We start from the raw sequence: 25,287 nt of genomic DNA, 5'->3' as shown, positions 1-25,287 counted from the left end.
ATGCTCCTGCGCGCTCTTCTTGCGCCAAAATGTTGTACATGACGAACAAACTGTCTAATGTATCGCCTGAAAACAATTCTGTAGTTTGTTGTCCTTGTTAATCACATTACTGATATTTATTAACAAACCAGATGTTAAATTATACTCATTTATTTTTCACTGTGATACAGATAATGTACAATGAAATGTTTTTAATGTTTAAATGCATATTTTTGGAAAGGCACAGAGAGTAGGTCCTACTCATGACCCGTGACAGAACATATATCATTGAAAATACTATTGCAAATTGCCCCAAAGCAGATTAAAGTTTCTGATGTTCTCCTAAATTCTATAAAAACAACAGGGTTGATTAACAGAATTTAGAGTGGTATATTTGTGTATATATAGATATGTGTGTGTATATACTGTACATGCATATACTATATCTGCCCTTTTTTTTCTTCTTCTTCTTCTTCTTTTTTCCCCTTCCAATTTCACGGCTTCATGATCCAGATCAGTAGGTGGCGGAAATGCACCTTTTGTTGGTTTGCCAACCTCCATAAAACGAAATAGAAGAACTCACGAAGCAGATTCAGAAGCCGGTGCTGGTATGATGCTTATTCTTCTCACAAAATTATTCTGTTGCTTGTTGGGTACTCTTATTATTATAATAATGTCTTTCTAGTCCTCACACCATGCACATTGCAACAGGTGTTACATATGATGGAAATTTAGTGCGAAGTAAATCCATGTCTGTTGTTTGATTAGTCGTGCTAGCTGTGTGTCAGGCTAATACATATACTGTCATTAATCTTTCAAAAGAAAAGTTAGTTAATTTAGACGCTGGGTTCCTCTGTTTAGATTCATTTCCGGACATTCATTTTCTAACGGTACGAATCGCAGTTAATTCCCATGTTGTGTAAAATTAAGCAGCGATCCTATTATGATTAAATAAATCATGTGGTCGGTCGTATTTTTATTGTAAAATTTCATTCAGCTCTATTTAGATGCAATCTAAAATACTAAATTGCTAAATGTGTTTTAAAAGAATGTTTTCTAATGGCAAATGGAGGACGTTGATGAGAACCCGGAACTCTTGCTCGATGAGCACGCTGATTGGATACAGCTCACATTAATGTCCACGCTTAGCGATCTGATTGGCTGAGAGTCAGCACAAGTTCGACTATCAAATGTTTCGAGACACAAACAGAGCAAAAACATGTCAACGCCGTGATAAATTACCCGAATGACATTATTAGTTTAATTTTATGATTATAATTCGGAAAGTTGACGTGTCAAAACACTGACCAAAAATAGTCCTGTCGTTTGGTGCATTAAATTAATTGAAAGGAAAGTTGCACTGTATGTTTCACTTTTCCAAAGTTTGACATGTTTATCTACACGAATTGCGTGAGTTATAGTGGTTTATGATTACATTTGAGTTCTCTCATTAAGCAGAGACTAAACAATTTCATTTTCTCATGCTCAGGAGGGAAGATGTGGATTCTGTGTGCTGCACTGCTGGCTCTGGGCTCTGTCACCTCTGTGCATGGGGACTCCAAAGCTGTTACAACAACACTAACCACAAAATGGCCCTCTACACCTCTTCTGCTGGAGGCTAGGTTAGCTATCCTTGTGTCTTTGGAGCGTGGACACAGATAGTTTGTTAGATGTTACATGTTTGTTTGCTGCTGTTCGCGTATGATTGTCATCACCATTGTACCCTAATACTAAACCCCAGCGTATAAGCAACTAATAATGTTGCTTTTTGTCCCACAGTGAATATCTTGCTGAGGAGAGTCAGGACAAGTTCTGGGACTTTGTGGAGGCCAACCAAAACATTGAAAATGAGCACGATGGTAATGTTTAATCTGAATCCCATCTTTTGCATTCATTATTATTAGAGCTTTCAGAATTAACACGTTAACACATGCGATTAGATAAAGTATAACACGTTAATTTTTCTTGATCACCATTAATGTATTTACCGTTAATAAAGCATAACTTAACAGAATAAACACTGGTTGGATGGGTGAAATGTTTGCGATGTGTCCATCCAGAGTCATTACACTGACTGACACACCACAAACACACACACACAACAGCGATTCCATGTCAGTGATAAAATGGAGGAAGGAGCCCTTAATGTTATTTGATGTACAAAACAAGCCCAGATGGGACTTGTGATAAAAATAAAGTATTTTTCAGCCTATGTAGGGTGCAATTGAGTTACCACAGAAGCACTTCAAGTCTTAACTATCACAAAAATACAGAATGAGACATTTTTGTCTGCAAGTGCTTTTAATGTGGAGTTCAAAGCGGCACTTGACACTGGCTTTGACACATTGACGCGAATCATGAACACGGTTTCACTATTACTGTACCAAAGTGGATAGCCGATTAATATTGTGGAAGATGAGAGTTTAAGAGATTTAATGCCCATTGCAATGAAAATGTAACCTATCTGTGGACAAGTTCTTTTAATTAGTCAAACTCACACTTAGACTTTGGGAAATGTTTAAAGTTACTTGAATTGGTGCTATTTTAGTGCATTTCTGTCTTCATACTGTGAAAGGCTTTGTTTGGAAAATGTTAATAAAGCATTATATTGTTTCATATTGTTTTGTCTTTCCTAAAAATGAAATAAATGCATTTTGAGAGAAAAAGATGTATAGAGAGTCAAAATTCAGCACTTTCAAAATCTGCGATGAATCATGTTTAACTACAAAAAAGTATGCAGTTTATCATGATAAAAAAAATGTAGTCGACTGACAGCACTAATTATTATACATGCCTGTCAGTATAATATGAAGCTATCAGCCTTTCAGATCTTGTGTTTGATCTGTTTCAGAAACAGATCTGGCTTACTATGAGCTCATCCTGAAGAGGGCCAGTGAGCTTCTCAGTCCAGTGCAGCAGAACCTGCTCAAGTTCGCCTTGTCTCTGAGGGCATATTCATCCACTGTTCATTCCTTCCAACAGGTCAGTGGAGCATCTCACTGTAGACTCAAAGTTGATCTGGAGGAAACCTGTTTAAGTTTGTGTTTGTTTATGTAGATCGCATCTAATGAGCCTCCTCCAACCGGCTGTAATGCTTTCTTCAATGTTCATGGACAAACGTCTTGTGACACAGAAAAACTTAAAGCCATGATAGATACTGCCTTAGAACGGTAAGTTAAAACCATGTAGCCATCTTTACATCAGCAATAAAAAAATTACAACACTTTAATGATTTTATATATACTCCAGACATGGTCCCTGACTGTTTCATGTTTATAAATACAGTCAAACACACTTATTTATTAATTGTTTTTTACTTTCAGACCAAAACCATACCTGTTCAAAGGTGATCACAAATTTCCATCATCCAATCCAGATGCACCCATTGTCATTCTTTATGCTGAGATGGGCACCAAAGAGTTCGCCAGGTTACATCAGTTAATGCTTGCTAAAGCCAACAAGGGCCTGATCACTTACGTTTTACGACACTTTCTCTCGGTAAGAAATCTAGACCATAAACGTTTAAGAATATTATAACAATATTCTTGGTTCAAAATGAAAGGCTTTTAAAAGATAAATAGCTTTCGAATTCACTGAAAGCTGTCTTTTTATCTTGTGAAGAATTTGCTTAACACTTCAAAGCTTAGAAGCTCTACTTTACAATGCATGTAGAAATTATGACCAAAACTGAACAAGTGCTTTGAAATTTGCAGAGAAATCAGAAGTGTTTCGTTTTGATAATTTTGCACTGTACATGTTATCTTAATCAGTAAAAACATCAAACTCATCAAATAGCCATGTGTCATATGTTGTTGGAAAGCTCTCAAAGAGTAGAATAAATACCTATTTGTTTTACTCACAGACAAAAATATAGCAAGTTAAAGCTAAGTATATGTCTTTGACATTTGTTTCATGTGAACGTGTTGCTAATATGCCGCATTTTCTCTTATAACTTAATGAAAAATAAACTGAATATAAAATATCATATACCATTTCTTAGAAGAGGTGATTATCTTTCAAACGAGCTCAATGGTGCAGAATCATTGATTCAGATGGCACTCATTCTATGAAATCTCATTACTAAAATCATGTCTGCGTGCTGTGCTTAAGTCATTGTTGTGTTTGCATGTGTAATTAGTTCTTATGTACAGTTATGTTTTATTTTTTTGGAGTAGGCATGCGACGGTATCAGATTTTCACATCACGATAATTGCTGAAGCTTTTATTACAGTATACGGTATTATCACGGTATTGAATTACATTACAAAAACATGTTGAACGATAAACACATTTTATTGTTGTTCTCTAAATAACAAGTTTAATTACATTGCGCCTAGATTTTGTTGACTCGCACACGCGGTCCTCGAGCTGTGAGCGTCTTCTGCGCATGTGCTAGCCATTGAATGTACTAAAAGAGTGTCACAAACACTGATATATAAATAGAACTGGATCGCTGATGCAGCGTTAAACTGCCAGCAGGAGGTGAAGTCACCGGAAGTGTTCGAGCGGCCATCTTACTATGCCAAACCTTTCACAGTGCGTCAGTGACTGACAGGAGAAAACACCCCCGTTTCACTGTCTCCGACCTACAGATACGACAGTTGCATTTCGCCTGCTAGTGACAAACATGTTTAATGTTTGGTTTGCTTGTTATGGATAATATTCGTTACGAGGGAGAAGATATATGAGGATAGCAATGTGAGAACATTCACCTGCCCCGGTGTTCAGTCTATCATTGCAGCACAATAATCACCAAAGGAAGTGGGAAATCTGTCCACAAGTTGTATTGTAAGCAGGAAAAGCTGTAATATCTGCTTGTTTAGGGTGACAACATGCCCTTACCCCCGAAAGGGACTTTAAAAAAGTCCGGGATTTCTAAATTGCCTTAAATGCCTGGGACTTTCTTGTTTTCACATTGAAGTGCTCTCTGTAGTCAGTTTAATTCATTGTCCTCCAGTCGAACCTGTATCAATTTAATTTTAACCAGCTTTGCTTTGCGTGTCTAACCTCAATCTGAGCACCCACTGCATGTGTGATAGAGGGAGTGAGAGAGCGTGCTCTTATTCAAGTGACCATGAGAAAAAGGCACTTTTTGATAAAACATAAAACAAGTAACTCTGAACAAACACTTCGATTATCACAATAAATAAGTCTGAAAATGTCTGTTTGTATCTTACCTCAGTTTCAGTGAACTTGTTTACATTCTGCTGATCTGTTCGCTGATGAAGTTTGTTAGAGGTGGATACTGTTTAATATACAGTAGATATACATAACTTGCTCTGGCTTTCAAGAAACAGGAAAAATTCCCGACCTTAAAATAAATAATTACATGTGTAGGACATTCGTGTTGTAGGGATTTACAGTACATGCAGGTTTCAGATATAAAATCAGTGATTGAATAAATAATGTTTACTTGCTGAAATGAGTCAGTAGGGACATTGGAATGTTTGGGCATAGCAATATGGCGGCACAGTGGCTTCACTGATATGACGTCATGAGCAACCCAGTTCTATATATACATCAGTGGTCACAAAGCAGTTGTAGTTTGCAAGCATTGAACAGGTTCCTATTCGTTCGCGGTCAGAAAAGTATGCTCACGCCGGATTCACACGTAATCCGTGAGCATGGCATGAGCAATGGGTCACGTTTGGGCTTTCACATTGGCCGCATCTCTTTTCTAGGTTCCTACGGCAACGGCGTTTAATATATCAAAGCCCCTTTCAATTCAAGTTAGTCCACTGTGCAGCCATCTTTGGAACGCTCTCGGCCAGGCTAGGTAGCTATTTACTTTGTAAACAAGAGGCATAAAAGTACAGCTCCAATCTACTTGAATGTTGAAAGACTGAAATTGTTATGATCAAAGAACATATTTAAAATCAGCAGTGAAATCTGACACAACAGTAGTATCATAAATTGTGCTGCTTTACCTCAGATTACGAAGAAAAAAAAAAGAAATTCTGGCTGGATCAGCTAATGTGCATGCATTCTTGAGTTGACTGACAGGCAATGTCTTTATCTAAAAGATGATTGGCTCTTTTACCTGTAAGGCAGACATTCCAGTTTCTCCAATTCATTTTAATACCAGTGGTCCATCTCTTTTAAACTGTCTCTGAATATATACAACATGGTCAAAAGTCCTGCAGTTTATTTATTTATTTATTCTTACCTTTAATTATTTTGTGTTTGTTTGTATGCAGACCTATACATTGTATAGTAGGTTCAGTCTAAATATTGTTTATTTGCTTTTCCGTCTTTTCTATAATCTCCTTATTATTTTAGCTTTCTGCTACACCCAGAGCGACTGAGTTCAGCATGAGCCGCGCGTCAAAAATAGGCTTGGTGCCGAAACTATCCGCTCACTGCTACTTCTGTGACGCGTCACCTCGTGACTCACGCTTGCAATGTGAAGGGTGTAATCTGTTAACATGGGTGCCAAAATGAAAATGCGCTGCTCACGCCCCGCTCACGAAGGATATGTGAAACCGGCGTCAGAAAGGCAACAAGGTCGACCGGGTGCACAAAAATGAAGTTCACCTGGGCCTTTAATTTTTAAATGGTCACTATGCCAAATAGCCACTGATCATTACAGTTCATACAGATCAGTACAGGCCTACAACTTATCTTGTTGAGGCTAATGTTAATGTAAGGCTAGACTAATTTTATTGGGCCAGCTACTAGGCTGCAACAATAGTATGCATGTTTTTTCTGGATGGCAAGCCAGTTGCTAATATAGCTAGGCGCTAACTACAAATTTAAAAACCGCAAGTTCACTCGCACTGTACGATTGTGTGGCTTTCCAACATTAACTTAATATTGAAATCATCATTGTGCCACATTGGCATTATTAATTACAGGATGTAGTATTAGCTGATTACAACCGTATTTTAGTTGTTACTACAAGACATTTTGGCCACTTGAATGCAAGCTATTATCTGCAAATGGCAACAACAGTTCACTTTCTTTGTCATCATAGTTGTCACTTAGCTAGTTGTCTCAGTTTTCAAAAACAGTTTGGAAAAACGAGCAGAACTGTCACAACTTACCTGTCCCGCAGATGAGCGAACATGCTGGCTGTGTTTCATTACCACTTTTCTGCCACGTTATACTCAAAGGGAAGCCATCTTCAACCAACAATCCTTCTGCATTTTTATGGAACCCAAAATACTTCCACACTTCAGACTTTACCCTATTAGAAGGCGAATAAAGGGTCGGCTGCGTTCCTCTTCAGCCATGCTTTTGTTCACGTTGCTTTTGTTTACATCAGAGTCCGCATGTGTCATTTGTGCCGCATACACGCAGTGTTATGAATCTTGATTCGCTGATGGGGAAAAAAACTACTGTGCTATCAGAAAAATCGAAACAATTTGGTTAAAAGGTTATCTAGAATTATTTACGGTATTTTGAAGTGCTATGTTAATTACCTTGATATACCGTATTACCGAATACCGTCACATGCCTTGTTTGGAGAGGCTTTTGTACACTAGGATAAATTAGTTTTGTAATGCTATAACTTTTGATTGCTTTGCTGAATCAACACGATTTTTCTCAGTTCCAGTTGACATGATTGGGAACAAAATAAAAGCAGTTTTTCGGAGCCACCTCATTTAAACCCAGATATGTATAATGTCAAATCAGAAAAAAATAAAATTAATTTGGCTAATTTTTTTTCAGCAGTTTCTTAGGCTGAGAGTCTCAGAATGTATCATAATCTATATCATTAAAAAGTTTGAAAAGTTTTCTTGACAATGACACCAAACACTTTTTTTCGAATTATAATGCTTTAATTTTGGGTGTGCCACTGAAACAAGAAATCTTTAAAAACACCCTCAGAGCTTAAAGTCTTTTTATCTTCTCTGCCAGAACCCCAGCAGAAATAAAGTTTACCTGTCTGGATATGGAGTGGAACTGGCCATCAAAAACCAAGAGTACAAAGCGAAAGATGATACACAAGTTCAAGGTATGATGGCATCCAGAGGTTGCTATATTCGTATTATTATAATAATATGAAAATTCGAGACCGATGTTCTTATCAGTAAGTAAATTTTCCATCTTTTACAGCTGGAGCTGATGTGAATGCCACAGTAATAGGTGAAAATGATCCTGTGGATGAAGTTCAGGGTTTTCTTTTCGGTAAACTCAAGTAAGTGGTTTGTTCCGTTGATCCAGTTGTTTTAATTGTGCAGGATAACACATAAGCTTGACTTTATTTTGTCTGTCAGGACTATTTATCCTGAGCTAAAAGAACAGCTGAAGGAGCTCCGCAAGCATTTGATTGAGAGCACCAATGAGATGGCACCACTCAAAGTCTGGCAGATGCAAGGTAAGTGTTTTAGCACTGGATTACTGCTGACATGCACAAAACCTACTTTTATAAAATGGAAAGTTTTGACTCTAAATTCTGATTGGATGAGCTCCTCTTGAAGCTGTTGTAAAATAGCCGATAAATGCACACCTATGACTGCACATTCTTCAGTCAATGTTACTGCATTGCTTTTCCTACTAGTAACTTACAGCTAAACAAATGAACTGTATTACTGTATAAATTAATTTTATTTTGAACCTTTAAAAAACATTTGGCACACGCAATAATGCTGCTACTTGAAACTCAATTATTATATTACCTGTGACTAAGGAAGTACTCTGTTGGTTCAGTTCTCATTCTGACTGTGTCCAAACGGACTGTTCCCACATTGTTAATTAGCTGTGGTTCTGCTGGCCTTGTGTGGTTGTCAAACATGAGTCTCTCAGGCCCAGAGCTCATTACTGCTCTATCAAGGTAAAATCAGCAGAGACTAGTCACATCTAGCAAAACTGAGCCAACACAGTTGAAGGCACTCTACCCGTCGCAGTTGTACTGAAATAGTGCTTTAACACATCAAATTTATTAATGTTATGTGTAGAATTGGGCCAGATATGCATGCTATATATAGAAGGTGGCTACTTAGAATGATACCATGGTAATTTCAAGAACAGCAGCCGGGTGCAAGAAACCCCTCGTTAGGAACCCTTAGTGACAATATAGGGTTTTTTTTTTTCACCCAATTTGGAATGCCCAATTCCCAGTGCGCTTTTAAGTCCTCGTGGTCGCGTAGTGATTCGCCTCAATCCGGGTGGCGGAGAATGAATCCCAGTTGCCTCCGCGTCTGAGACCATCAACCAGCGCATCTTATCACGTGGCTTGTTGAGCGCGTTGCCACGGAGACATAGCGTGTGTGGAGGCTTCACGCCATCCACCGCGTCATCCGCGCTCAACTCGCCACGTGCCCCACTGAGAACGAACCACATTATATTGACCATGAGGAGGTTACCCCATGTGACTCTACCCTCCCTAGCAACCAGGCCAATTTGGTTGCTTAGGAGACCTGGCTGGAGTCACAGTGACAATATACTTAAAATTATAACTAAGGGCTTTTTTTTTCTTTTTTTTCTCCCCAATTTGGAATGCCCAATTCCCAATGGCTCTAAGTCCTTGTGGTGACATAGTGACTCGCCTCGATCCGGATGGCGGAGGACGAATCTCAGTTGCTTCCATGTCTGAGACCATCAATCCGTGCATCTTATCATGTGGCTTGTTGAGTGCGTTACTGTGGAGACATAGCGCGTGTGTAGGCTCACGCTATTCACCATGGCATCCACGCACAACTCGCCACTTGCCCCACCGAGAGCGAGAACCACATTATAGTGACCACGAGGAGGTTAACCCAACGTGACTCTACCCACCCTAGCAACCGGGCCAACTGGTTGCTTAGGAAGCCTGACTGGAGAAGCTCAGCATGCCCTAGATTCGAACTTGCAACTCCAGGTGTGGTAGTCAGAGTCTTTGCTTGCTGAGCTACCCAGACCCCCCCCCCAACTAAGCGTTTTCTTAACTTAAGGGATGGGGCCCAGAACTTTATTTTTGAGCTTGAAATGTTGTATGTTCTGTTTCCTCCTCCATCAGATCTCAGCTTTCAGACGGCTGCCCGTATCCTGGCAGCTCCCTCTGTAGACGCTCTCAATGTCATGAGGGATTTGAGCCAGAACTTCCCTAACAAAGCCAGGTAAAGGAGAATCAATCTCTCTCCCTCACTGTATAAAATATAAAGTGTAATTGGACACAAGTGTCTCTCTTTCTCTCTCTCTCTCTCCCCCTCTCTCTCTGTCTATTTCCTGTAGCGTCGAAAACATGCTATGTCATAAATTCACAGAAACAAAAACCTTGTCTTAACCAGATTTTATGTGATAAAGCAACAAACAATAAGTCATATCTCTTCTGTAATAACAGATTTTTTTCTGTTATAACAGAATATACAGTTTTTCACTATTCCTGACATTTAATCATAGAAAACATTGCCTGTCTTAGGTCAGTTAGGGTCACTACTTTATTTTAAGAATGTGAAATCATGCATGGATTGAGTGTCTCAGAAGCAGAGTCAACTGAGACTTGTCCTCCACCACCCGGATTGAGGTGAGTAACCGCGCCACCATGAGGACCTACTAAATAGTGGGAATTGGGCATTCCAAATTGGGAGAAAAGGGGATAAAAAAATAAATAAATAAAAGATTGTGAAATGTCAGAATAATAGTAGAGAGAATTATTTATTTCAGCTTTTATCACATTCCCAGTGGGTCAGAAGTTTACATACACTTTGTTAGTATTTGGAAGAATTGCCGTCTGTAATAACAAATATAATTTTTTTTATATTTTCTGTTATAACAGAATATACAGTTGAAGTCAGAAGTTTACATACACCTTAGCCAAATACATTTATACTCCAGTTTTTCACAATTCCTGACATTTAATCATAGAAAACATTGGCTGTCTTAGGTCAGTTAGGATCACTACTTTATTTTAAGAATGTGAAATGTGGGGGGGCCTGGGTAGCTCAGTGGTAAAAGACGCTGGCTACCACCCCTGGAGTTCGCTAGTTCACTAGTTTGAATCCCAGGGCGTGCTGAGTGACTCCAGTCAGGTCTCCTAAGCAACCAAATTGGCCCGGTTGCTAGGGAGGGTGGAGTCACATGGGGTAACCTCCTTGTGGTCGCCATAATGTGGTTCGTTCTCGGTGGGGCGCGTGGTGAGTTGAGCGTGGATGGCGTGAAGCCTCCACATGTGCTATGTCTCCATGGCAACATGTTCAAGCCACGTGATAAGATGCGAGGGTTGGCGATCTCAGACGCAGAGGCAGCTAGGATTCGTCGTCTGCCACCCGGATTGAGGCGAATCACTACGCGACCACGAGGACTTAAAAGCACATTGGGAATTGGGCATTCCAAATTGGGTGAAAAACGGGAAAAATCCAAAAAAAAAAAAAAAGAATGTGAAATGTTGGGGGCCTGGGTAGCTATGCTGTCTACCACTCCTGGAGTCGCAAGTTCGAATCCAGGGTGTGCTGAGTGACTCCAGCCAGGTCTCCTAAGCAGCCAAATTGGCCCGGTTGCTAGGGAGGGTAGAGTCACATGGGGTAACCTCCTCGTGGTCATGATTAGGGGTTCTCGCTCTCAGTGGGGTGCGTGGTAAGTTGTGCGTGGATCGCGGAGAGTAGCATGAGCCTCCACGTGCTGTGAGTCTCCACGGTGTCATGCACAGCAAGCCATGTGATAAGATGCATGGATTGAGTGTCTCAGAAGCAGAGGCAACTGAGACTTGCCACCCGGATTGAGATGAGTAGCTGCGCCACCATGAGGACCTACTAAGTAGTGGGAATTGGGCATTCCAAATTGGAAGAAAAGGGGATTAAAAAAAAAAAAAAGATTGTGAAATGTCAATTTTATTTCATCACATCCAGGTCAGAAGTTTACATACACTTTGTTAGTATTTGGAAGAATTGCCTTTTAAATTGTTTAACTTGGGTCCACAAGCTTCTCACAAGTTGCTGGAATTTTGGCCCATCCCTCCATGTAACTGAGTGTAACTGAGTCAGGTTTGTAGGCCTCCTTGCTTGCACACGCTTTTTCAGTTCTGCCCACAAATTTTCTATCTGATTGAGGTCAGGGCTTTGTGATGGCCACTCTAATACCTTTTTTTTTTTTTTTCACATTTTTGCCCCAATTTGGAATGCCCAATTCCCAATGCATTCTAAGTGGCATAGTGACTCGACTCAATCCAGGTGGCGGAGGACGAATCTCAGCTGCCGCCGCGTCTGAGTCCGTCAACCCGCGCATCTTATCACGTGGCTTGTTGAGCATGTTACCGCAGACCCATAGCGCATGTGGAGGCTTCACGCCATACACCGCGGCATCCACGCACAACTCGCCATGCGCCCCACCGAGAGCGAACCGCATTATAGAAACCATGAGGAGGTTACCATGTGACTCTACCCTCCCTAGCAACCGAGCCAATTTGGTTGCTTAGGATACCTGTCTGGAGTCAATCAGCATGCCCTTGGATTCGAACTCGCAATCTCCAGGTGTGGTAGTCAGCATCTTTACTCGCTGAGCTACCCAGGCCCACGCCAAACATAACGATGGTCATTATGGCCAAACAGTTCAATTTTTGTTTCATCAGACCCGAGGACATTTCTCTGAAAAGTAAGATCTTTGTCCCCATGTGCACTTGCAAACTGTAGTCTGGCTTTTTTATGGCGGTTTTGGAGCAGTGGCTTCTTCCTTGCAGTGCAGCCTTTCAGGTTATGTCGATATCGGACTCGTTTTTACTGTGGATATGGGTAGACAAATATCTGTTTCCTTCAGCATCTTCACAAGGTCCTTTGCTGTTGTTCTGGGATTGATTTGCACTTTTCGCACCAAACTACGTTCATCTCTAGGAGATAGAATGCGTCTCATTCCTGAGTGGTATGATTGCTGCATGGTCCCATGGTGTTTATACTTGCGTACTATTGTTTGTACAGATGAACGTGACTTGGATGAGCCAGACTTGTGGAGGTCCACAATTTTTTTTTCTGAGGTCTTGGCTGATTTCTTTTGATTTTCCCATGATGTCAAGCAAAGAGGCACTGAGTTTGAAGGTAGGCCTTAAAATACATCCACAGGTACACCTCCAATTCACCACACCTCCTATCAGAAGCTAATTGTCTAAAGGATTTATATAATTTTCTGGAATTTTCCAAGCTGCTTAAAGGCACAGTTAACTTAATGTCTGTAAACTTCTGACCCACTGGAATTGTGATATAATCAATGAAAAGTGAAACAGTCTGTTTTTAAACAATTGTTGGAAAAATGACTCGTGTCGTGCACAAAGCAGATGTCCTAAACAAGTTGCCAAAACTATAGTTTGCTAATATGAAATGTGTGAAGTGGTTAAAAAATGAGTTTGAATGACTTCAACCTAAGTGTATGTAAACTTCTGACTTCAACTGTAATTCCTTTCTGGGGTAATTTGTGTTTTGTCATAATCAACCATAACAAGCGAAAAGACATGTTGATGGTTGCTCGGGTTCTGTTATTATTGCATTGGTTAGCCCCACCCACAGTGAAATCTCATTGGTCTAAAATCCCACTCCTCACAGCTGTATATTGAACGTTACACTTTTGGTAAGAACAAAACTTAATTGATGCTGGAAACACTTGGTTAGGACACTTTCGTAGAATCATGTTAGGTTATTCATTAATTCATCATTGGCCCTGTAGCTGTATGGCTTACTGTGAATCTGGCAGCGAAATACTCAAGTAATCAGAAAGTTATCACTCTTGCTTGTGTTTCGTATCCAATGATCTAAGCCCAAAATAAATGTTTTCTTAAACTCCGAGTTAGTTGAGATGTTTAGAAAGCAAAAGTGACTTAACTGTCTTCATAGATTTAATTCACACTGTAAGTGGGAAAAAAAAATTACCTGTCAGCCCTTACGATGAAAATCATATGCTTTGTTTGGCCGAGACTGCAGAGCCACAGCTGGGTTTTTTTGTAAATGTGTTTTAAATGCTTCTTCCACACTAAAATGCCATTTTGTTTAAGTGATCCTCGACATTATGCAGTATAATTCTCAGTCATGGATCACCCAGAGCAATTAACTGCAACTCTGACTCATCAAATGTGAACACTGAAGATGGTGTACATAGCATGTGTGTGTAACCACTCCATATTTTAATCAAAGCTTTAAATATGAATGTAGACTTGCTTAATATCAGTGAATGAATCTCATCAGTATCTAATTAAACAGCAGTGATTTAAAAAGACATTTTTTATGCAGATTATAGTAGAGTATGTATTTAGGAGCTGATTAAATGAATAATCATGATTTGGAATAGGAATTTTACGGAATTTAATGAGTCTGGTTCCAATTCCAATTACACCTAACAATTCTAGTTCCTTAATGATTCCATTAATTATTTGTTTTGTACTTTTTTAGGAAGCGACAAATAATTTACCTTAAATTTATTATGCTACATACTACATTGTGTTTATATTTATTATGAACACAGATACAAATCAAAAACAATATTATTTTTGCTAACAAGTACCATTTACTACAATCTGAATATTTATACACATTGATATGTGAACAATTATTGTCCAACCACGTCTATTTATTTTTTTTGTATAATTTCATGGTACTAAGTCTTTCTCATCACATTCAGTTCTTTTGCAGTGCCACTGTAGATTAAACAGTGGTGCAAGAAACATTGTCGGAGTATTTTAATCCACATTAGCAGAATAATGCTGATATTCAAAAACCATTAATTGAAAAATCAGCTGATTCCTGTATAAAATAAATAAATAAATTAAAAAAAAGCCTGTTTGTAGTAAGAACTGATTTTCGATTCTCAACCTGTATCATGATGAACCAATTAATCATTTCCTTTTTTAACATACATGTCACCTGTTCTATCTTCTTTCAGGTCCATAACAAAAGCAGTGGTTAATTTAGAGATCCGCAAGGAGATTGAGGAAAATCAGAAGGTGAGGGCCACCTTTGTCTTTTTTCTTATTTTTCAAGAATCCATTTATCAAAGCTGTGGCATCAGCAGGTATTTTCATTGACTACCATTTTCTACAAACTATGCTGGAAACCCTTACGTCTGCGCCACCAAGATAAGCCATTGTTTTTTGCCTAATAATTCATAGAGGAAAATCTTTATGATGATTCTCACTTGCCATATATATATATATATATATATAAATAAAATGTCTGGAATGAAAAAGCAGTGGTTTCAAACATCTATTTTGGTTAAGTTAGTGAAATGGAGAATAGTTTTTCTGCAGCTCTGTGTCTTTTCTTCTCGTTCCTCTGTCGGGACTGAACGTGTGTAAACGCTTTTGTGTTTTCACCGAAAAGGAAATGAATGAAGCAGTTGCGATGAATGCGTTTTATACATGGCTTCTTTAATGTATTTATTTTTTTTAGCTCGTTTCCTTTTGTGATTAAAGCTTTTTCTTGCCTCTTGTAATGAGGATGTGTAACGGGACTGCTCCTCATCCTTCAATGTAATTGCACGCTGGGAAACAGCTCTCTCACTTTAATTCATGTGCCTTTACCAAATAAGAAACATGAGAGCAGGGGATAAGAACACGAAAATATAGACTGGAAATGGCCTGAGGCTCAAAAGAGTGTATATGAATTAAAGATCGTATTGAGCATCCCTTCTTTTTCAACTTGTGTTTGGCTCTGTGAAGTGACACAGACATATGCTTCATCCAGAGATTAGTAGGCAAAAAACAGCTGAAACGTCCACGCCAAACACTGAAAAGCTCATATATCCATGTTGCTTCGGTGCGTAAGCTCAAAAAATCTAATCCAAAGAGAGGAAAGGCATGCACAATGTCCATAGAAACAATCTTCTAGGATATTTATTTAATAAGAGGCCAAAATGTTTTCGATTTACATCGTCATCAGCTTTTACTTGGATTGATGACGATGCAAATCGAAAACGATTTATTCTTGAACTGAGAACTTTGGCACTTTTTGGCCTCTTAATAAATATCCTGGAAGATTGTTTCTATGGACATCATCCAGATATTAGCAATAATGAATAATTAATAGGCTTATAATGGATATGCCGTACCTAATGTCCCATTCTTTCTTTTCTCCTGTAGTATTTTAAAGGCACGTTGGGCCTTCAGCCTGGAGACTCGGCTCTGTTCATCAATGGACTCCATATTGACCTGGATGTGCAGGATATCTTTAGGTTAGCAGCCCAATTTGAAATAGTTTTCTAATTAAGTAGTTTGTTTCAATGATTGGTTGGTACTTACCTAACCAATCCATTAAACAAATTGGAACTGTAACCAAATTATAGTGTCTGTCGAGGCCGCAGCCTAGCTATTGTATTAACATGGCTTTGCGAGGTTGAATCTGGCTTAAATTTTTTATCCCCCTTCCATCATTTCCTGTTCTGCCTCTCCTCTCAATAAAAGTGGCAAAATGTCAAAAAGTATAGCTATATATGTTTGTTTTTTTTAATACAGTACTGTGCAAAATTCTTAGACACAAGATGTTTCACAAAAGTATTTGTCTTAAGATGATTATTTATATCTTCAGCTTTAGTGTGTCAATAGGAAATAGAAATGTTAGACTCCCAAACATTACTTTTGCAAATAGAAAAGATAAGAATAGAAGAACAGGGAGCCCTGCAACAGATGTCATGGCCCCCACAAAGCCCCCCACTGAACATTGTGTCAGTCTGAGATTACATAGAGATAGAAGCAATTGAGACAGCCGAAATAGATGGAAGAACTGTGGTGAATTCTCCAAGCTTGGAACATCCTATCTGCCAACAACCAAGAAAAACTGTGTCCAGGTGTACCTAGGAGAATTGATCAACAAATATTGAATTAGCTTTTTTATGTTTACTAGACTTTGTATGACATTAAGTGATAAATGAAAACTATTTATGTCATTATTTTTGAAGACATCCTCACTATGCAACATTTTTCACATGTGCCTAAAAATTTTGCACAGTACTGTGTGTGTGTGTGTGTGTATATATATATATGTATGAATGATATATAAACAGTGTACTGTATATAGTTAATTTTGAATTCAAACGCATATATTCTAGATTGATTGATAGATGATTTATTTAAAATCAATGTGTTATGTAAAGCGTGATGTATTAAGTGGCTGTTGTTTGTGTTTGCAGTGTGTTTGATGTGTTAAGGAATGAGGTGAGGGTCATGGAGGGTTTACGCAGTCTACTCATAGACACACCCTACATCCACAACATCCTCAAACTCAACGTCCAACCATCAGACTCTGACTATGCCGTGGACATCCGCAGCCCTGCCATTAATGTGAGCCACATGATTTACAAGTCTTATATACATATTTTCTTCTTTACCATAGAAAGTAAGCCTTATATAGAATATATAATAGCAAGACATTAATAGACATTTAAGACTACTTTGCTTTACAGACAATGAATGAACTTGTGAATATAACTCTTTCTCTCTCATTTTCCAGTGGATTAATAACCTAGAGACAGACGGCCGGTATGCGTCCTGGCCCTCTAATGTACAGGAGCTACTGCGGCCCACCTTTCCTGGAGTCATTCGACAGATCCGCAAGAACTTTCACAACTTGGTGAGTTGTATATTTGCTGCACTCTTTATGACTCTTTCTTTCAATCACTTGCTTTTGACAGAAACCCCACACAGAACAGAGTCCTGCAAATCTTTTCATAGCAAGCATTTATCATTCTTGCAGTTGATGATTCTGGATCCTACCCATGAGAACACAGCAGAGCTGATCAGCGTGGCCGAGATGTTCTACAGCAACAACATCCCACTCAGGTCATTCTGAACATAGATTACAGGAATATGATTAATATTGAAATATTTGGATGTTAGTGCTTTGGCACATGGTAGCGCACATGGTCACAATGGATAGGAGCAGGTTTGATTCTGGTCTGCCCCATTCTTTTGCTCTCACTCAACTACTGTCTCGCTTCACTGTTCTGTCATATTATAAAGGCATAAAAAGGCCATAAATTTACATTACATTTTACAGTTACCAAAATAACTTGCAGTACATTCACAGCATACATTTTACCCATTAGTATGTTTCCTTGGAATCTAACCCATGACCTTGTAGTTACCAGTGCCGTGCCCTACTAGCTACAGGAACGAAAATATACAAAATAACAAAAATAAAAAAAGTGGCTGGATTTATGTAGCCAGATTTTGATGTAAATTCTCCCATTGATAGGTCAACTGGGTATCCTGTGGGTGGAGGTGTTGTCTCTCTCTGTTACTGATGAATGACTTCTCAATTTCTGTCTGTCTGCAGGATTGGATTGGTTTTTGTGGTGAATGAATCAGATGATGTTAATGGAGTGCAGGATGCTGGTGTGGCTCTACTGAGAGCCTTCAACTACATTGCTGATGACGTGGACAACAAGATGGCCTTCGATGCCATCATATCAGTAAGCCAGCATCATCTGGTTCCATGAAGCTAACTTCATGCAACACTTTAGTATAATGTCTTAAGGGTCATTTAAACTGACTGTGATATTAATGCACTAGAGGTCACCAAGTTGGTGTTTTGTTTCGTAGCAGGCATTCCGACTACTGGTTGTGCTAACTTGGTCTGCATAGGTAGACAAAGCTACTGATGTCTGTTGAGGGCTGTGTTTTAATAGCATCTGGTGTCTTTCAGATGTTGAACAGAGTTCCCAGTGGAGGCAAACTGAAGGTGGAACATGTGGTGGGTGTGTTGGAGAAGAGATATCCTTATGTGGAGATCAGCAGCATCCTGGGGCCTGACTCTGCCTATGACAACAACAGAAAAGTAAATTTATGAATATTTCAATAGTTTCTTATCTCTGATGGCATATTCATGCAGTTCTATAGAATATGCAGCATTTTTGTAAATGTGATAATGTTTAATCAACTTTCCTGCTTTTTTAAAAGCTCCTTGCATCTCCCAATACTCACCCTATGGAGATCATATGTTCTGTCTCCACAGGAGGGAAAGGCTTATTATGAGCAGACTGGTGTTGGACCACTGCCCGTGGTGTTGTATAATGGAATGCCTTTGCAACGTGAGCAGTTAGACCCTGATGAGCTGGAGTCTGTTGTCATGCATAAGATACTGGAGACAACCAGCTCTTTTCAACGGGATGTCTACCTGGTGAGAATTACATTTCTGTCAAAAAATCTTTACAGTGTCTTCTCTACCAGTGTTACTGTACTTTTAAAAGTAACACTTTACATTATTGTGCTATTCCGATTAAAGGGGACATGACATACTTTTTATTTATTTGTAAAATAATTTTATTATCTTCCCTTAGGTCCACTGAAAATGTTAGTACATTTTTTTTTTGCACAAAAACAGACATAATTTAGTAATATAATAATTTTCTACCCTGTCTCTAGTCCTCTGTCTGGAACGCTCCATTTTGGCCGTAACGCCTCCTTAACTGTGGGTGTTTGAAGTTTTATGATTGTCTAACATTGTGCAGTTCCTTGAATATGCACATTTGAAAGTCAATCAGAAGAGAATGAACAAGCTCCACAACATTATAATAACTAAATTTAAGGTTTACACATAATGCATATACAACTCATTGCAGCCGAATATATATATATATATATATATATATATATATATATATATATATAACTGTTCATCTCAAGCACAACTGTTAACACTCAGCACCATAAACTCATAAAATCATACAGTCATGACATTTGAAATATTCATGAATGAAACCGTTTACGTACAGTTTTGCAATCAGGTCCAAGTGTTTTTAACGGCCCCATCCTTCAATAACAGTTCATTTGTAAAACTTGAATCATATTATGACTGGTTCACAAGCAATCCACGCTGATATGAGCTGAAACAAATCACATACGTAGTCCAAAGCATGATGAACAAGATAAAGACACACATACTTTACAGTATCATCCTGCACTGAGGTGCACTTTGCTGGAAACACATCAAAAAGTTTAAAAACATCCATCTAGTTTATGTTCACCTACACCAACAATTAAAAATAGCACAGATGGGAGCAAGAAGGCATCTAGGATGCATTTATGCTCAAAACAGAGGCAGAGCTGCTGATGAAACAGAATGCTATCTTCTTTTCAGAGTTGTAACTTGACACAGAATCATTTAAAAGCAGCAGCAGATTGGTCAAAGATGTCTGTGTAGTGTATGTTTATATACAAAAATCATTCAAAATAGTCCAGATGGGGTTTTCTTTGGTGTTCAGGAATAGGTAGGCCACACTAGGCCTGTTTGTCCTGCTCTCTCTCTCTCTCTGAATACAAACAGAGCGCCAGTGGGCGGGGCCATGGGCGCGATGATGTAAAGTAGGCATTGATGTTTTTCGTTGTAGAGGCGGTCATGAATTAATGAGCCCCTTAGTGACGTAGGGAAGCAGAGAACGAGGTGTTTTTGCAGCTTGGTTTCAATAAATGCTTTTATTGCATTGGGGTTTAAGTTTTGAGTTCTGAAATTTACAGTATGTTTTTATAGTAGAATGACCTCTAAGATGTCAAAATATCAAGGAAAATTGTATTCCTCATGACATGACCCCTTTAAAGTAACTAATATTGTTTTTGTTTATTTTTATTTCTAAGTGTTTGGCAACTTTTGAAATGCTAGTGAGGGGTAACATGATGAACTGTGTCTGAATTATGTCATGGTCTTTTCAGGGTGAGCTGAACAGTGATCATGATGTGGTGGACTATATCATGAATAAACCCAATGTTGTCCCAAGAATCAATTCCAGAATCCTGACCACAAGCAGAAATTATCTGGATCTCTCCGCCACCAGTGAGTTCTCATCTAACACCTGACTCTGTTCATAACAAAATCAAATTTCCTCAGTGTTTCATTGCATGCTTTTCATCTGCAAACACGCTAGTTTGAAATTTAGAAATAAAACACGTACACTCACAGGCTCTCGGGAATGAATATCTGCCTCATTGTAAATTCTGTGCTAAATGTCTTGTTTGTTCTAGAAAGCCCATTTATGTAAAAAGACGTACAAATGAGACCCCTGAAATGATATTCATAAACTGCTTTGTATCTGCGAGGAATACGCAACTGAATTTTAATAGCTTTTGATAGCATATTTACAGTCTTCCAGGAAGCTGAGAGAAAGTCTCATTTCTATTTGAACTCAAGTAGCACTCAGTGTTCAGAAATAGCTGCATTCAAAATGGCTTTGGTTGGGTTCAATTATGAATGTGAATGTACCTCTTACTGAGAACAAAGAATGGCCATATTTTTTTATATTCTCCCTAAGCATCTGACGCCACCCGACCCCACAAAAATAAATTGTTTTTTTTCCCCCCAGACAATCATTTTATCAACGAATATGCTCGTTTTCTCTTCTTGGACCCCAAAGACAAGAACGCAGCTGTGGCCAACAGCATGAACTACATGAAAAAGAAAGGTAAGATGATAGCAGACATTGATCTCCATGAGAAACGGTCTTCCTCATAAACCACAATGGAGGGTGAGAGCCCAAGTTCCACAGGGGGGCCGGGGAGGTCCTGGCCCACCCAATCATGAGCTTGGCACACACCACAACCCCAAGGATGGGCAAATGCAAACCAGTTTTAGTTTGCACCAGATTTACATTGGAATAATTAACTCATGGACTTAAAAATAAAATGTAATCAAATATTTTAATGAATGTACTGGTCGCTCTTTTCCGTGCAATTACACTGAATGGGGACTGGAGCTTTCAAGCTTCAAAACTGCACTATAAAAGTAGTCCAACCAAATATGTTCTACATTTGATAAACTTGTGCATTAGTTCACAGCATTAGCCTTTCTGTTGTCCCTGCTTGTGCATGGAAAACACCTGTGATTCATGCAATTTAAGTGCACTTGCCAAGGACGTTTGGTACATTTTAAAGTTGAAATATATAATTGATATTTCCTGTCTTGGTAATACACTAAACTCTACCTTTAATAAACTCGACATATAATAATCCTAATCACATTCTTTTTTTTGTAATTGTAACTTGTAGATAAACCACGTAAGACTTGCCCCTAGAATCCTATTGCCCACCTTACATCTTTGACCTGGGCCTGGTGGATGGGGTTACTCTGTGGGTCCTTTCTCAGCACAGTCTGTACATCTTATATGAATAACCCTATGTGTAAAACTCCAAAACTGTCTGTGTAGCACTAAATGCCTATCTGCCTTTATTTATTTTTCTCTGTCTTTTTTTTTTTTTTTTTAATGCTGTTTTCAGGGATGTCATCCAGGGATTTTTCTTGTTATTGCATTGAGCTGTTATACTCACCATACTGACCCTCTGCTTTCCATAGATCTCAACTAAACATGTGGTGCTATAGTATAGTTATGTAGACTATGCCTATATAACCATCATTAACATAAAGCTCACTCTTGCTTTTAAGAAATATTACAGGTTTGTCTATGTACAGCATCTGTGAAATGATGTGGATTACTACAGACAATAATTCAGGATATACAAGAATGTACATAAAATATGCTTAAAAAATACAATATACTTTTTTTACATACTGAGGGGCAATTTAAAATTATTGTCTGTGGTAATCAACAGCATGCCACAGATGGTATCGATAGAGCCTGAAGTTGTTAATAACCCAGGATATTCTACTAGATTTTGTGACAAATTTAAAGATAAGAATTGTTTGTCTTTTTTCTTTTTTTAAACCATGTGAAGAAGTTGTATTGCTCTTAGTATTGATTTAAGCACAGCGGTGCATTTGTCATCTGTCACAACTGTCAGTGTGTGATGGATGAGAGAGAATCTCTTTCTATCCTGTGGTCCTCTGTAATATCTTTCTTTTACAAACGTTTACAGTTTTATATCTAGCTTAAAATTGCCTGTCTGGACATTTGGGATACATCTCACCTATTTGGTTATTGCGGCTCAATACGAACAAAAGAAGCTTTTTGGCTTGTCGCATCATTTTCACTCATCTTTTCAGATTGTATGAGGTAACCGTGTCTCTGCTGTGTAATTTCATGAAGCCCATGTGTCCATTTTTCTCTGACTTACAGATGATGGCATCATCCGTCCAGTGACTTTCTGGGTGGTAGGCGACTTTGACCAGCCCTCAGGAAGGAAACTGCTATATGATGCTATACGACACATGGTAGGCCACTTAGTCAGTTTTAGCTGTTAAATGGCACAACACAAGGTCCAGACTGAACTTTTGGCCAATGGCTGAGAAATTGAGAAATATTGCTTACTGACCATGAACTGTATTTTAGTGGTCGCAAGCAGGGCTCGAGTTGAGGGGGATGCAGGGGGATGCCATCCCCCTTATTGAAAGAAATCACAAAAAGCATCCCCATTGTAAAACCACCATCCCCTTTAGATTAATTTTGTCTTGTATTACTTAGAACTAATCAGGCAAATAAAATATTTGAATTCTCTACGTTTGATAAATAACAGACTTTAACCACGATTAGCCAATCAGAATTAGATTTTGAAATTTTGGGGGTTGCCAGATATCAAGAGAGGCAATTCCCCATTCAGATCTTTACAGTTGCACAGTTTGGGCATATTCTGCCAGTCTGAAGCTTTAGTTGTGCAATCTGGCAACCATAAGCGTGCAAGCTTTCTCTCTCCACAGCGAAAAGGTGCTGGTGTTCAGAAAAAAAGGGCGAACAGGTATGTCTGAGACGAGCGACGGGTTAACCTGTCTTTCTAAGTGTTCGCATGAAATTTACGCCACTGAAAGTAGTGCAAGTTTGCAACAGTTTCCACGCACTTTCAAAAATGGCCAAGAGAACAGTTCAAGGAAATCTTTTGACTTACGTTAAAAAGAATAGAACAGAAGGTAAGATATCGCTGTGACTAGTGTTTGAGAAAATTTTCAGTGAATTAACATTAGAATAAACCATATACATGTTTTCAAATCAAAACATTTTCAGGTTTCGTCCCTAAAACCAAAGTCTTTCTAGCAAGTCAGTCCACTGTCGGCCATCTTTGGAACGCTCTCGAGAGGCTATTTCCAGTCATGCCCAGTGCAGCTCCTATCTACTTGAATGGGAAAAGACAGAAATCTCCTAAACAGTTGGTCAAGATTATGATCAAAGGACATATTTCAAATCAGCAATGAAATCTGAAAACACTGGTATCATAAATTGTGCTTCTTTACCTCAGATTATGCTAAAAAAAAAACAAAACGCTATTTTCTTGGATTGTATAGCTAACACGCATGGGCGTTTTCGAGTTGATTGACAGGTGATGTCTGTATCTAAAAGGTGATTGGTTCTTTTACCTTTAAGGCGGGACTTCTTTTCTACATTCTTTGACTGTTGGCTGCCATAGGGCATTCAAATTTCTCCCATTCATTTTAATAGAAGTGGCTCATCTCTGCTAAATAATCTCTGCCGAAACTCTTTTGTGTGTAGAACGACTTTCTTACACCACTGTTTAAGCATCATGCATGGAGACAGCTCAAACTTCCTTTACTTGTTCAGTTATTGGAGTAGAAACGATGCGGTGTGACAGTGAGTGAGTGATGGAGAGAAAAAAAAAAATTCTCATGATCTTGAAATTTCATTTTTACAAAATTCAGCATAAAATAGAATAACAGAGGTTAACTGGTGCATAGTATGGCCATGTATAAGCATTAGCTCCATGAATGTAAAAATGACATTACACACAATCTACTGCATACAGTATATAAACTTTAAATCATCATCGAGTGGTTACAAAATGTACTTTTCTAATCTCATGTGGATTCTATTTATAGAAAAAGCATATATATATATATATATATATATATATATATATATATATATATATATATATATATATATATATATATTTTCTTTTTTTTTTTTTTTTTTTTTTGCAGTGTGGACAAAATGACAGCTGCAGTGATTATTTGTCTTTTCTCTGTAATAAACAAATACACATACACAAGAGACTGCTTGGAAAATAGAGACAAACAATATATTGTCATAATCATTTATTTATTTGCTCCGTTCCATCAGTCAAAACGATATTTATATGCTTTATGTGGAAGTTACATGGATGATATGGCATAGTATGTGGAAGTCCCTGTCATGTGGCCTGTGAGGTATGCATGATGTGATAACATCTAATGTCCATATTTGGCTTTGGATGTTGTCTACAGAAGCCTGCTAAAGAAAAATCAATGGGAGTTTACACAATTGAATTGGCGTGCGTCTTTATTACGTTTTCATTACTGTTGTTTTGATGTTTTGATATGTTGACACACATAGATAAATTACTCTCACTGTAACATTTACATAGTAAAATTGTGGCAAAACAGTGTAGCTGGAGTGCACCTTTCTAATGATGTATAGGTTGTCACGATTAAATATTAATTGTATGGCAATAACATGCATTAATTGAAAATACATATTGCAAGGCTGTCGGCGATCTTCGCAACTATATTACATGATATTTCAAACATTAAAACAAGCATGATCATTTTA

The 25,287-nt window shown here is 38.4% G+C and overlaps 1 protein-coding gene across 1 annotated transcript in view; it reads left to right on the top strand.

Annotated features, from left to right (window-relative positions):
- The first annotated feature begins 539 nt into the window (after window positions 1-539).
- The window catches only part of LOC127442458 (UDP-glucose:glycoprotein glucosyltransferase 1-like), a 51,335-nt gene continuing 26,587 nt past the window's right edge, over window positions 540-25,287 (top strand). The window contains exons 1-21 of the mRNA XM_051700509.1: window positions 540-587; window positions 1,469-1,601; window positions 1,759-1,838; window positions 2,831-2,961; window positions 3,037-3,149; window positions 3,303-3,477; window positions 7,840-7,936; window positions 8,038-8,119; window positions 8,199-8,299; window positions 9,920-10,019; window positions 14,758-14,818; window positions 15,953-16,044; window positions 16,999-17,149; window positions 17,319-17,438; window positions 17,562-17,647; window positions 18,144-18,279; window positions 18,513-18,644; window positions 18,822-18,986; window positions 20,516-20,636; window positions 21,163-21,261; window positions 22,870-22,964. Coding sequence (XP_051556469.1) covers window positions 1,477-1,601; window positions 1,759-1,838; window positions 2,831-2,961; window positions 3,037-3,149; window positions 3,303-3,477; window positions 7,840-7,936; window positions 8,038-8,119; window positions 8,199-8,299; window positions 9,920-10,019; window positions 14,758-14,818; window positions 15,953-16,044; window positions 16,999-17,149; window positions 17,319-17,438; window positions 17,562-17,647; window positions 18,144-18,279; window positions 18,513-18,644; window positions 18,822-18,986; window positions 20,516-20,636; window positions 21,163-21,261; window positions 22,870-22,964 — 2,262 coding nt within the window. The 5' untranslated portion in view covers window positions 540-587; window positions 1,469-1,476. The remainder of the gene's footprint in view (window positions 588-1,468; window positions 1,602-1,758; window positions 1,839-2,830; window positions 2,962-3,036; window positions 3,150-3,302; window positions 3,478-7,839; window positions 7,937-8,037; window positions 8,120-8,198; window positions 8,300-9,919; window positions 10,020-14,757; window positions 14,819-15,952; window positions 16,045-16,998; window positions 17,150-17,318; window positions 17,439-17,561; window positions 17,648-18,143; window positions 18,280-18,512; window positions 18,645-18,821; window positions 18,987-20,515; window positions 20,637-21,162; window positions 21,262-22,869; window positions 22,965-25,287) is intronic.

This window comes from Myxocyprinus asiaticus, chromosome 6 (genome assembly GCF_019703515.2).
Source record: "Myxocyprinus asiaticus isolate MX2 ecotype Aquarium Trade chromosome 6, UBuf_Myxa_2, whole genome shotgun sequence".
Classification (NCBI taxonomy): Eukaryota; Metazoa; Chordata; class Actinopteri; order Cypriniformes; family Catostomidae; genus Myxocyprinus; species Myxocyprinus asiaticus.
The sequence above is the reverse complement of the archived record's forward strand: the minus strand, read 5'-3'. Positions and strand labels throughout refer to the sequence as shown.